This window comes from Hipposideros armiger, unplaced genomic scaffold, assembly GCF_001890085.2.
Source record: "Hipposideros armiger isolate ML-2016 unplaced genomic scaffold, ASM189008v1 scaffold_547, whole genome shotgun sequence".
Classification (NCBI taxonomy): Eukaryota; Metazoa; Chordata; class Mammalia; order Chiroptera; family Hipposideridae; genus Hipposideros; species Hipposideros armiger.
In genome coordinates, this window is record NW_017731897.1 from 173,015 (window position 1) to 185,482 (window position 12,468).

At 40.4% G+C, this 12,468-nt stretch overlaps 1 protein-coding gene across 1 annotated transcript; it reads left to right on the top strand.

Moving 5' to 3' along the window:
* The first annotated feature begins 467 nt into the window (after positions 1 to 467).
* Positions 468 to 11,641, top strand: LOC109396821 (7-methylguanosine phosphate-specific 5'-nucleotidase-like). Its single transcript, XM_019668979.1, is given in 6 exon segments — positions 468 to 670; positions 4,744 to 4,867; positions 8,375 to 8,449; positions 10,168 to 10,281; positions 10,283 to 10,351; positions 10,353 to 11,641. Coding segments are annotated over 6 exon segments (1,515 nt in total). The 3' UTR covers positions 11,283 to 11,641.
* The last annotated feature ends 827 nt before the right edge of the window (positions 11,642 to 12,468 follow it).

A 12,468-nucleotide genomic window follows, 5' to 3' on the forward strand; every position in this document is an offset into this window, starting at 1 on the left:
ATCTTTTTGCCAGTACTACACTGTTTAATATATTTATATTAAGTCTTAAAATCAGGTAGAGTCCTTCAACTTTGTTTTTTTTTTCTCAAAATTATTTGGGCTATTCTCATTATTTTGCTTTTCCATATAAATTTAAAATTAGTTTATCAATATCTATAAAAAGTTTCTGCTAAGGCCTTGATTGCAATTGTGCTAAATTTATAAATCAATTTCAGAAGAACTGGCATTTAACAGTCTTTCTATTTCTTACAGTGTTCCAACCATTATCTTATTATATCTTTGCATTTATTTAAGTTCTATTTTATTTAGTTCATCAATATTTATGGTTTTTAGCATACAGGTTCTACACATATTCTGTAAAATATGTACTGAAAAATTTCATTTTGGGGGTACTGCTGTAAAAGGTATTGATTTTAATTTGGAATTTCACTTTTACTAAAATGGTCTTGGATTTGTTTTAATCGGTAATGGACATACAGGCACACAACACAGAAATGATTGTCATGAAGGAAGAAATTCAGAAACCCCTAGAAACAGAAAGTATGACATGCCACAACATGCCACATGGAGAAGCACCTGGCTTAGTCAGCAAGTGGAAGGGGCAAAGGGAGAACATGTCCCAGAGCTTCTATTTTGTTCTTTACAGGAAGGAACTGGGGGGATGGGACAGGTAAATGTGAACAAATTAAGGAACAGATAGTTTGAATAACCGTAGTGGGCTCTGGGTTAGGGTGGTCTAGAGTTATTCTGTACTTGGCCTTGGGGTGAATTAGAGGAGAAGCAATACTAGCTTGGTGTGTGAGAGTTAGATCAAGGAAGCATTATGGGTATGGACCCAGGATTAGTGGTTTGTATATGAAAGCTGTGCTCATAGGAAAGTTGTTTGCTATCTCTGGAATTAGCTAACCCTGGGACGGGAAATCTCCTTCAAACATCAAGGCCCTTAAGATGTCAAAACATGTTAAAATACAGAAAATAAAAAACATGATTAATACAAACTTGGTCAATGCTAGAATAGAGGGCGAAAAAATGAAGGTTTCCTTTATACATATTTGTTTAGTAGCCTATGATCTTGCTAAACTCATTTATTAGCTCTAGAAGCTTTTGTGTAGATTTATTGGAATTCTCAATGTAGACATTTATGTCTGTTAATAGAGTTTTATTTCTTCATTTTAAAATCTGTATTCATTTTGTTTAATTTTTTTGTATTTTCTAACTAGCTATCTTTTCCATTCCTTGCATGTATTTTAATTCTATTGATTAATTCAATAATTTATTATTTATTGAACTTCAGTATAAAGATTGATAAAACTTAAAGGACATGTAAACTTGTGCTCAAATTAAATATATAAGTACAATATGATGTAAGTGCTAAGATAAAGGTGAGTTGACAGTGTGACAGGAGTGAGTGTGCTAATTATGCCTGGGGAAGCTAGAGAAGCCTCCACTAATAGGACTTTAAAGGAACAACAAGAGTTTGTTGAGCAGCCCAAAGTAGAATGCATCCTGAAGAGGAAGAACAGCATACATGAAAGAACAGAAGACTGAATGAATAGAGTGTACTTGGGAAATGCTAAAGAGTTCATTTTATCTGGAGCAAAGAGAGAAGGGCATTAGGCATAACTAGAAAGAAAGGTTTGGGACAGATTATGATGAGCCAAACATGCCCTGCTCCATATTTTAGAATTATTTCTATAAGTAATAGAGAACCATGAAGATTTTTAAAGCCAGGAAGTAAAACAACAAGATTTGTCATTTAAATGTATAGCAAAGCAAAATTTACTGTATGACTGAAAATTTATAATAATTTTCGATTATTAAGATATATTGATAACAGAAGTGTCAGCTTAGGATAGCAGCTGGCTGATTTACCTTCACCCACTTTTCCATCAAAGTACTTTAAAGAGCATAAGACAAAGTGGCAGACCATTATGAACTATGAATATTTATCAACAATTAATGACACTCCAGAATAATTTTTTCACTAATCAAAGACAAATTTCGGCATTGAAATACAGCCAGATAGAAAAAAACAAAAGCAAAAAGAAACAAATATCACTGTTCCCTTTCCACAGAAACGCAAAGCCATCATTTAGGACAAGCAGTAGAGGATAACTGTTAGAGCAGCAGTTCTCAACCTGTGGGTCGCTACCCCTTTGGGGGTACAATGACCCTTTCACAGGGGTCGCCTAAGACCATCGGAAAACGAAAAGATATTTACATTACGATTCATAACAGTAGCAAAATTACAGTTATAGAGTAGCAACGAAAATAATTTTATGGTTGGGGGTCACCACAACATGAGGAACTAACTGTATTACGGGGTTGCAGCATTAGGAAGGTTCAGAACCGCTGTGTTAGAGCATAAACTCAAGTCAATAGCCTGGGTTTAAAAACATGGTTCAGGGCTGGCCATGTGGCGCGTTGGTTAAAAGTTGGCTTGGGAGTGCCGGCTCTGAGCATCATGCGGCAGTTCGGATCCTGCATGAGGGCCAGTGATGCTGAGCCCTCTACAGCTAAGATGGTGAACAACAGCTCAACCTGGAGCTTGGCTGCCGTGAGTCACTGGCGATGGCATAGGCTGCAATGGGGCTGGCCGGCAGCTAGCATGAGCTTTCGTGAGCTGCCGTGAGCCACAATCCAGTGGCCAGCGACCGATTGCCTCACCCGGGAAGAGCACAATAATACCAACATGGGCCAGTGAAGCAACGTCCTCCACAACTAGACTGAAGAACAAAAGGACAGCAACTTGTCTGTTCCCCTTCCCCAATTCCCCAATGTTCTTCCCTCCCCCAATTCCCCAATAAAATCTTTAAAAAACAAAAAAACAAAAAGAAGTGGTTCTACCATTAACTTGTTCTGTGTTCTTTAAAATATATTTCAGTTCAATTTTCTTCTGTATAGAGTTGATTTATTAACATTAATATTATTTACCTTAAAAATTATTGCGGTTTAAATGGGATAACAAATGTGAAGTTCATAACATTGTACATGGTAGTAGCATCCAATATTCCTTAGTTTGTGCCATCAGTAGTATTCTTTCTATAAATCCACTTGAGGATTCCAACATGCTATAATGCATGACTAAGTTTAAAAGTGTTTGGACAAAAGTTAGATATTCAAAACATTAAAGAGGCTTTTCAAAGAGATTTTATTTTTATTTTTTTATTTTTTAAAAGATTTTATTGGGGAACTGGGGGAGGGGAACAGCGCTGGGGAATTGGAGAAGGGAAACAGACAAGTTGCTGTCCTTTTGTTCTTCAGTCTAGTTGTGGAGCATGTCACTTCACTGTTCCATGTTAGTATTATCATTGTGCTCTTACTGGGTGAGGCAAATCGGCCATAGGCCACTGGACAGTTGCTCACGGTGGCTCTAGGCAGCTCATGCTGGCTGCCGGCCACTCCTGGTAACTTTACAGCAGCCCACTGCAGCCTCACTGCAGCCTACACCGTCACCGGTGACTCACGACAGCCCAGCTCCAGGTTGAGCTGTTGTTCACCATCTTAGCTGTAGAGGGCACAGTGTCATTGGCCCTAATGTGGGATCTGAACAGGGGCCCTGCTGCTCAGAGCCTGTGTCCCAAGCCAACTCTTAACCAATGCGCCACTTGGCCAGCCCTCAAAGAGATTTTAAGAAAACAATTTATACAAAAGAAAAGTGGGACAAAAGACACTCAAAAACTTTGACAGATGATTTAAAATTAACAATGAATGCATAATTCATGAAAAACTTTTAAATAACCCTATGAATCAAATAAGTGAAAATTAACTTGAGAAATGATTTTTCACTAATTAAGTTGCTACACCCCCCCAAAAAAACCCCACATTTAGAAACACTAGTTAAGGTGTAGTGCATTTCTGCTGGTGAGAAAATAAATCATTCCAACTTATCTGAAGTGCAACTTGTCACTTTTTTCATGGAACTTTAAACAGCTCATGTGCTTAACTGCAGCTGCATCAGTTAGTTAATGCTGCATGACAAACCATCCCAAAATTTAGTTGATTAAAATAACAACCATGTATTATTTCTCATGAGTTTATAAGTTGCTGGTCTGCGACAGATGAAGCTGATCTCAGCTGGGTTCATCCTTATAGGCAGTTGGCAGGTTTCCAGGGAACTGGCTGATCTGTGACAACCTCATCTGGGATGACTTGGCTCTCTTCCCTGTCATCACTCATCCTCCAGCAAGCTAGTCCAGGCTTGTTCTCATGGTAGCAGCTGGGGCTCAAGAGAAAGAGCATGACTCTACAAGGCCTCTGAGGTCTAGGCTCAGTACTGGCACATTGTCACTTCCACCATTGTGGAGAGCCGGAGGTCTGTAGTAAGGGTTAAGCCTGGCAGCTGGCAAGCTGACAGGATCTCAGGCCCAGGTGAGCAGCGTGGGAATGTTGCTAGATAGATCTCATTCTCCACTGTGCTGCTGAAGAAAGAACAAGCCTATGTCACAGACAACCTTGAAAGTTACAAAATGAACTGCCAGCCTGTTAGCAGTTTCTACTTGCTATACTTTGTCTCGCTTTGGGAACATTTGCTTCCCCACTCCCTCAAGCTCCCCAAACTCCTTACCTAAGGAAAACTACTTTTGCTGTAAAAGCTGTGTACAAGCAATAAACAGTGCCACTCTCTGCCATCAGCGGGCAGTGAACCTCCTGAGCCCAACTTTCATCTCTGTGTCTTTTCTTTCTAATTTCCTCATCCAGTCCACTCAGGTTAATCCTCTAGGTGCCTGGCTGACGAGCCAGGTGGCCACGACAGACGAGCGGGCCTCATCAAGTGGCGCCCAACGTGGGGCCCGAGGACGGACTGAAGGAAAAGTTAAGTGAGGAGACTCCCTTCAGACAAGGCGGCCACCATTACAAAAAGGAGGTAAGGGAGCAAGGCTATCAGGAGTAAAACATGGGTCAGTCAAAATTAAAGGACTGTCAGCTTTTCACGCAAATGCTTACAACTATGCTTTGCGCCCATGGCAGTGGCGTCACTATGCATCAGCTAGAGAAATTTCTTGCATATGTAAAGGACACCTGCCCTTGGTTCTCCAAGGAAGGCACCCTTGACTCAGAGGTCTGGGAAAGGGTTAAAAGACAGCTCAGAGAGCGTCAGGCGCTGGTGGAGATGGAAAAGCCTCCAAACAAAGTACTTTCACTTTGGGAACTGGTGCACAACAGTCTCACCACCAGTTCAGAAGCTTCATGCCAACTGAGGGGTATAAGAAGACGCTACCCCAGGATGGCAGAGAGGGGAATTACTTACCCTGGAAGCTGCAATTATACACCTCAGGGGCGCCGGGACCCCTTGAATAGCTCTTTGGCAACTACACTTACTCCTCTGTATTCAGCAACTTAACAAAAATAAGTCTTAAAAGATTTCTCTAACTTTCAGTAACTTTCAAGGTCTTACAGAGAGCCTTAAATGTAAACAGCCTCTGCTTAAGGCTGAGGTAACTAAAGAGAAAAAAAGAGACACTTTTAAATCCAGGCAGCAGGCCACTCCCCAATCCTTATTACAGCTTCCTAAAGTTCTAAGGACAAGTATAAGATCTTATCCTCTCTACAATTGTTACTAATTCTGTTTATATATATAGTCTCTGAGGTCTATACTTGTCTATGTTTTATATGTATTATAATATTTTTGCCTCCGGATGGTATTATCAATTTATAGTATTTGATTAGATAAAAATAAAAGATTAAACACTATTAATTAAGATAATAAAAATTAACTCAACTACTCAGGATCACATAATACAAATAAATAAATAAATAAATAAATAAATAAATTTAACTAAGGCTGATTTCTTAGTTTTACCAAGTTATATTAAATAATAAAAGTTATTAAATATTTTAATAGGTATTTAAAAATAACAAAATACTAAAATATCAATTATTAAGTAGGTCTAAATTTGTCTATTTCTGGTTTCTTATCACAGAGACATTAAGGGATAAATTAAGATCGATCAATATATCATATATTACATTACAAAAGCCTATGCTTTTCAAGGTTATAAAAAGTATTCCTCCCAGACAGAGCTCCAACAAAAGAGAAACTGAAACAGCAAAAAGAGAGGTTACTGCTCTTGTGGGCAGACAACCCGGCATCACCAAATAATGGGGGTTCCACCAACTTTGCTTTAAATTCAGTAACAAAAGATTTCAATTAGATGGGCCATCTTAAATCTTTTAATAAATATTCCAAACTCCTAGGAGATATTAATGGTATAAAATTTTTTACAAAAACCACCCAGTATCTTAATTTTAAGTAATTTTCAATGTAAGGTTAAGTATTAACTTTTAGGTATTTTTAAGTATAAGGTTAAGTATAATTCATTTTAGGTGTTTTTAAGTATAAGGTTAAGTATATAAGATATTTTTATTAATTAATCTTAGACATTTTTAGGTATAAGGTTAAGTATAAAAATAAGGTCAAGTATACTTGATTTTAGGTATTTTTAATTACAGTGTTAAGTTTAGTTAACATTAGGCAATGTTAAGTATAAGATGGTCAATTTTAAGGTTCATGATCTTTGTTTAACTAGGTATTTTTAAGTAAGTAACTTTAATTAACTTTAGGTGTGCTTAAAAATAAACATAATCAACTGTAAGTATTTCTTTTACTTTAGGGGTCAGTTACACTGTAAGGACCTGTCCTCAGGGATACTGTTGCAAGAACCAAATTAGAATAAGGTTCCAGGAAACTATTCAGGACCTCCTTTGTCCCTGGGGCCAGACCAGGGGCTTCCTGTCCCCGTTACAAAAGTTTCTGTTCAAAACCTGTTTCAAGGAAGGAGTCATGCTCCAGCCAAGCAACACCTGCAATGGATGCAGTCAGGTGCCAACAATAACTGCTTGTTTTGCAATAACGGTCTATTCTCGCTTCTGTAAACCTGTTGGCAATAACGGTTTATTCTCGATTCTGTAAACCTGTTTGCAATAACAGTTTATTCTGTAAACCTGCTCCTGCTTAAGCTCCCGGAAATAGGTAAAGCATATACAAACTCTCACCGGCCAAGGCCCAGGGTCGTTGTCTTGCAGAGTGAGACGGATGCCAGGCCTGGCTCAATAAAGACTTTGGAATGAAATCTCTGTCTCTTAGGTCTTTATTAACGAGTAAGAACCTAACAACACATTATACAGAGTTGTCTCATTGGCGAGGGGGACACCTGCCGTCCTTCCAGAAGAACTCCACAAAATTATTCTCAACATCATGGACATTAAAAATTTCTCACTCCAAAATTCACCACTATAAGTTATTTAATCATTTTCTTATATTCAATCATAGAGACTTGGCTATACTAACATAAAACATGTACCCGTCAATCCCTAACATTTCAATTAATAAGACAAAAAGGGGGAGACTATAGGTATTCCTTGGGTGCCAAGAATACCAACCTTAACTAACCCATTTTTCAAATTTTAAAATTTCAAATTTTCACAGTTTTTAAATTCTTTACAACGTCTTTATAATGGACAATTTTATCTAACAAGGACAAGATTTGGTCCTTGTGTGGAGGAGGAATGTCTATGTCTTTTCCCACGAACACAGGACAAGGGAAAGAAAGACATACTCACAACAGGTAAGTATGTCTCTAATATCATCTTAATTGGCAATTTCAGAGTCATAGGAAAATTTTAAATATAAGGGTTCTTATCACAATTGGCAGTTTTACCAAATGTAGAGGACATAGCATTCTAGTCCTCTGTCAATCACTATTGAGGGACCCAGGACTAAAGGTCTGGGGATACAAGGCCTCATGGAAAAATAAGAAATAAAATATAGGTTAGGATTCATAATAATAGTTTAAGGCTTTGTAACAGTTACATCATTCATAGCTTAAAATCATTGCTACTACAGTCACCACAGAAGTCTCTCTTTACTAATACTATAAAAAGCTCTAAAATAAGTCTTTAACATTTCATATTCATATCCAAAAGAGGCGGATACAAAAAGGAAATTAAAAATCAATGTCTTAAAGATCATAGTTGAAAAAATAGGAGTTAAGGTTGAGATCATACGCCACCGACTTACCTACAGGTATCATATAATGAAATAAACAATACATAATAGAAATAAATAGCAATCACCTTCAGGGCACTTGGCAGAGTATAGATTTCAGCTTTGGGACTTATTGGTCCAAAAGATTTGGCACAAAAAGTAATATTACACCTCAAAATCTTGGATCCTGCTAAAAAATTATGATTCTCTTGCTACTAGTCTTGTGCTTATTTTCAGTCCATGAAACAGTCATCAAAGCCTGTCATCAGGCTCTCAATGAAGGAGCTCATCACCCATGGCTGTGGATGGGGGTCGACAATTATCGACTCCTGCACTAATTGTTTCCATGTTGCTCACCCTCTAGTTAATATCCTTTGTGTCCGGTAGTTATACTCCACCTTCACCCCCAGTTTTGGCCCCACGAGGCTTGGCCCCGCAGAATGGCTGGTTAGCCAAAGAAAGGTAAGTTCCCTGGGAAAGGGATGACCCAAGCCAGGCACAGTCGCAGGGGCCAGCTATAAAATGGCTGGATAGTCAATGACGGGTAAGATCCCCCAGGAAGGAACAACCTAAGCCAGGCACAGTTGTGAGATGGCTGGTTAGCCCATAATGGGTAAGATTCCATTCCTCGAGAGGGACAACCTAAGCCAGACACAACCACCGGGGGGCGAACCGCAGCCTCAGTAAATCAGAGGTCTCCCTTTAAGTAATAAATAAAAAACAGGGAGATGTGGAGAGCCGGAGGTCTGTAGTAACGGTTAAGCCTGGCATCTGGAAGCTGATAGGATCTCAGGCCCAGGTGAGCAGCATGGGAAAGTTGCTAGATAGATCTCATTCTCCACTGTGCCACTGAAGAAAGAACAAGCCTATGTCACAGACAACCTTGAAAGTTACAAAATGAACTGCCAGCATGTTAGCAGTTTCTACTTGCTATACTTTGTCTCACTTCGGGAACATTTGCTTCCCCACTCCCTCAAGCTTCCCAAACTCCTTACCTAAGGAAAACTACTTTTGCTATGAAAGCTGTGTACAAGCAATAAATGGTGCCACTCTCCGCCATCAGCGGGCAGTGGACCTCCTGGGCCCAACTTTCATCTCTGTGTGTTTCTTTTCTAATCTCCTCATCCAGTCCACTCAGGTTAACCCTCTAGATGCCTGGCTGACAAGCCAGGTGGCCATGACAGACGAGCGGGCCTCGTCACACCATATTCCATTGACCATAGCCCATCACAAGACTAACTGAGATACAAAGGATGGGGAAATAGATTCTACCTCTTGATTGGAGAAACGGGGAGTTCACAATGTAAAGGGTATGAATACAGAAAAGGATAGAGAAATGGGGACTCAAAGTGATGGTATTATGAGAAACAAAAGAGACAAGACCACATTGGCCAAAACCTGGGCAGAACTCTAACAATTACATCTTTTATATGAAGGGCTGAGAAATACATTCTTGGACTATATATCACATGCTCCATCCTCTAGAATCTAGCATAGATCACGACATCATATGACACAAAGTAAGGTAGGTAGAATTTTGAGCCCTCCACTCTGTTTTCTGCAAGTAATTCTGGGGCACTAACCTAAACACACCAGGGATCATCATTCTACTATGTGTTAACTATCCTCTGAGCTAGCAGTCTTGTGACTGCCCACCTCCTCTCATGTTTCTCTGTGCAACCCTCAGTTCTCTGTCTCACAAAATAGACTGACAGAGAATAGAGGGCTAGGAATAGATGTATTGTCTTCTGGAATGCTTACTCATCCATAGTGAAGGCTTTATAAACTAAAGAGGAGCCAGGACAAGCTATGGAAGCAGTGAATACTGCAGTAGGAATACAGATTTAAATAAAATATGATGTTCAAAAAACTGCAAACGGAGTCTCTAATTTAGTTACATAACCTAAACTGTCAAAGGCAGTATACATGTACTTAACCATAATCCTGCAGATCCAGATTGCCTAGAAGGAACTGAAAATTAAATGGAGTTGCCCACAACTAACTTTCAGATCTTTATTCCAGTGTGGGAAATGACTCAAGTGAACCAATGAGGAAGCTAAGAACGTCCCACTATCCCAATGCCTTCTGAACATGCGTAACTCTCTGGCCACTTGAAAATTTATAAAACAAACAATCCAGGAACACCATGGCGGAAGAGGTGAGGCGTATGGAAGCATCAGGAGTGGCGCGGTCCTCGATCCCCCGGGCTCTCCGAGACCCCCAGTGGGCCATCTCGGCCCGGCTGTGCCACACTGGCTAGTAGATGCTCCTGGCCCGGCCGGAGCCCCCGCTCCGTCCCCTGTGCCCCCGACCCGGCCTCTCAGGGTTGCCCGAGCAAGCCCCGGGCTCCCCTTGAGCTCAGCGGCGGTGCCAGAGTCAGCCGTTCTCTCAGGTTTTGGGACAGGTGAGCATCCTGAAGAAGGCCACGATCTGGATGCGGCAGCCCGGGCGGGTGCTGGAGATCGTAAGCGCCCTCCGCAGAGGCGGGGGAGACCGTTTACAGGTCATTTCTGATTTTGACATGACCTTGAGCAGGTTTCCATATAATGGAAAGCGATGCCCTTCTTCCTACAATATTCTGGATAACAGCAAGGTCATCAGTGAGGAGTGCCGGAAAGAGCTGAAAGCGCTCCTTCACCATTATTACCCAATTGAGATTGACCCACACCGGACCATTGAAGAGAAGTTACCCCATATGGTCAAATGGTGGACCAAAGCGCACGATTGCCTGTGTCAGCAGAAAATTCAGAAGTTTCAGATAGCCGAGGTGGTTAGAGAGCCCAATGCAATGCTTAGGGAGGGATACAAGACGTTCTTCAACACCCTCGACCAAAACAACATTCCCCTTCTCATCTTTTCCGCGGGCATTGGTGATATCCTGGAAGAAATTATCCGACAGATGAAAGTATTCCACCCCAATATCCACATTGTGTCAAACTACATGGATTTTGACAAAGATGGCTTCCTTCAGGGATTCAAGGGCCAGCTCATACACACATACAACAAGAACAGCTCCATGTTCGAGAACTCCGGCTACTTCCAGCAGCTTAAGGGCAGAACCAACATCATCCTGCTGGGAGACACCATGGGGGATCTCACGATGGCCGATGGGGTTCCGGGTGTGGAGAACATTCTCAAGATTGGCTTCCTAAATGACAAGGTGGAGGAGCAGCGTGAGAGCTACATGGACGCCTATGACATTGTGCTGGAGAAGGACGAGACTCTGGACGTGGTCAACGGGCTGCTGAAGCACATCCTGCACCAGGGGCCCGGGGTGGAGATCCACGGCTCCTGAAGGCGCAGGCGTGGGGCCAGTCCCTGCAGGCCTTGACGGAGAGGGCGCCTCGCTGCGAGGCCGCCCTGCCGTGAGCCTGCTCTTCCTGGTGTGTGCAGAGGAAAGCCCAGGGCATCCAGAAGCTGCTGGATCCTCGCCCCTCCCTCCTCCTTTCCCTGTGTGTGTTCTCCAAGGCCTGTGGGAGCCCTGCCAGGTGGGAGGCAGCAAAAGCCATTCCAAGTGAACTGTGGACCTGTCGGGTGTTTGCATTCCAGAAATCATTTGGTCCAGGATTCCTTCTTTTAAACATTTTAAACATAGGAAGCTGTTCTTCAAACAAATTGAATGTGTAAAACATATCAAAATAAAAGGAAAAAACCGGAAAACAACAACAACAAAAAACAAACAAACAATCCAAACGCAAAAATGGGAATGCCAAAAATATAATTTAATTAAAGAGAGGACATTTATTTTTGTTAGAAACTAAAGAGCATGTCTATGAAATGACTTTCTACCAATAAAAATATTTTCAAAATTTAGAAGGTGTTTCCTAGGTAATGTCATAAAATTGACAAAGGAAATAAAAAGAGAAAAAATTGATGAAGGTAGGAATGCAAAAAAGGATAGTGAGAAACAACAAAAATGCAATAAAACTTCAAATTCAAATACAAATTAAAAATCAGTTTTGGAGACTAAAACGAGAGAAAAGATACTACAGAAAATGAACGATTGATGCAAGAGATGTCAAATAAAGTATAACCCTGAGAAAACTATCAAACTCTAGAAAAAAATGACAATGAGATGGATGAGGGGAAAAATGAAAACTATGTAGTACAGGTAAAGAAGCTCCAATCTCAAAAGTGTATGTGTTCTTTGGTATGGTGGGGAGGAGACTTGAACCAAAAAGGATACAAAACAAAAATCACAAACAGTATAGAAGAAATCCTTACTGAGATGAAGTAACCCATGAGTCAACAAAGCTAAAGGACTCTTGGCATAAAAACAATTTTAAAAAGAATAAAAATCCTAGACCTGAATATAAACTAAATTTTAAATTATCATCAATACACAAAAGAATTGTGCGAGTACCAGATTAAAAATATAGGTAAGACAAAAGAACAATAGTCTGGATAAACTCAGATTTTCTTTTGCAATATCAAATGCAAATACACAATAAACAGCATTTGGGAGAGCAAAATATTTTAAA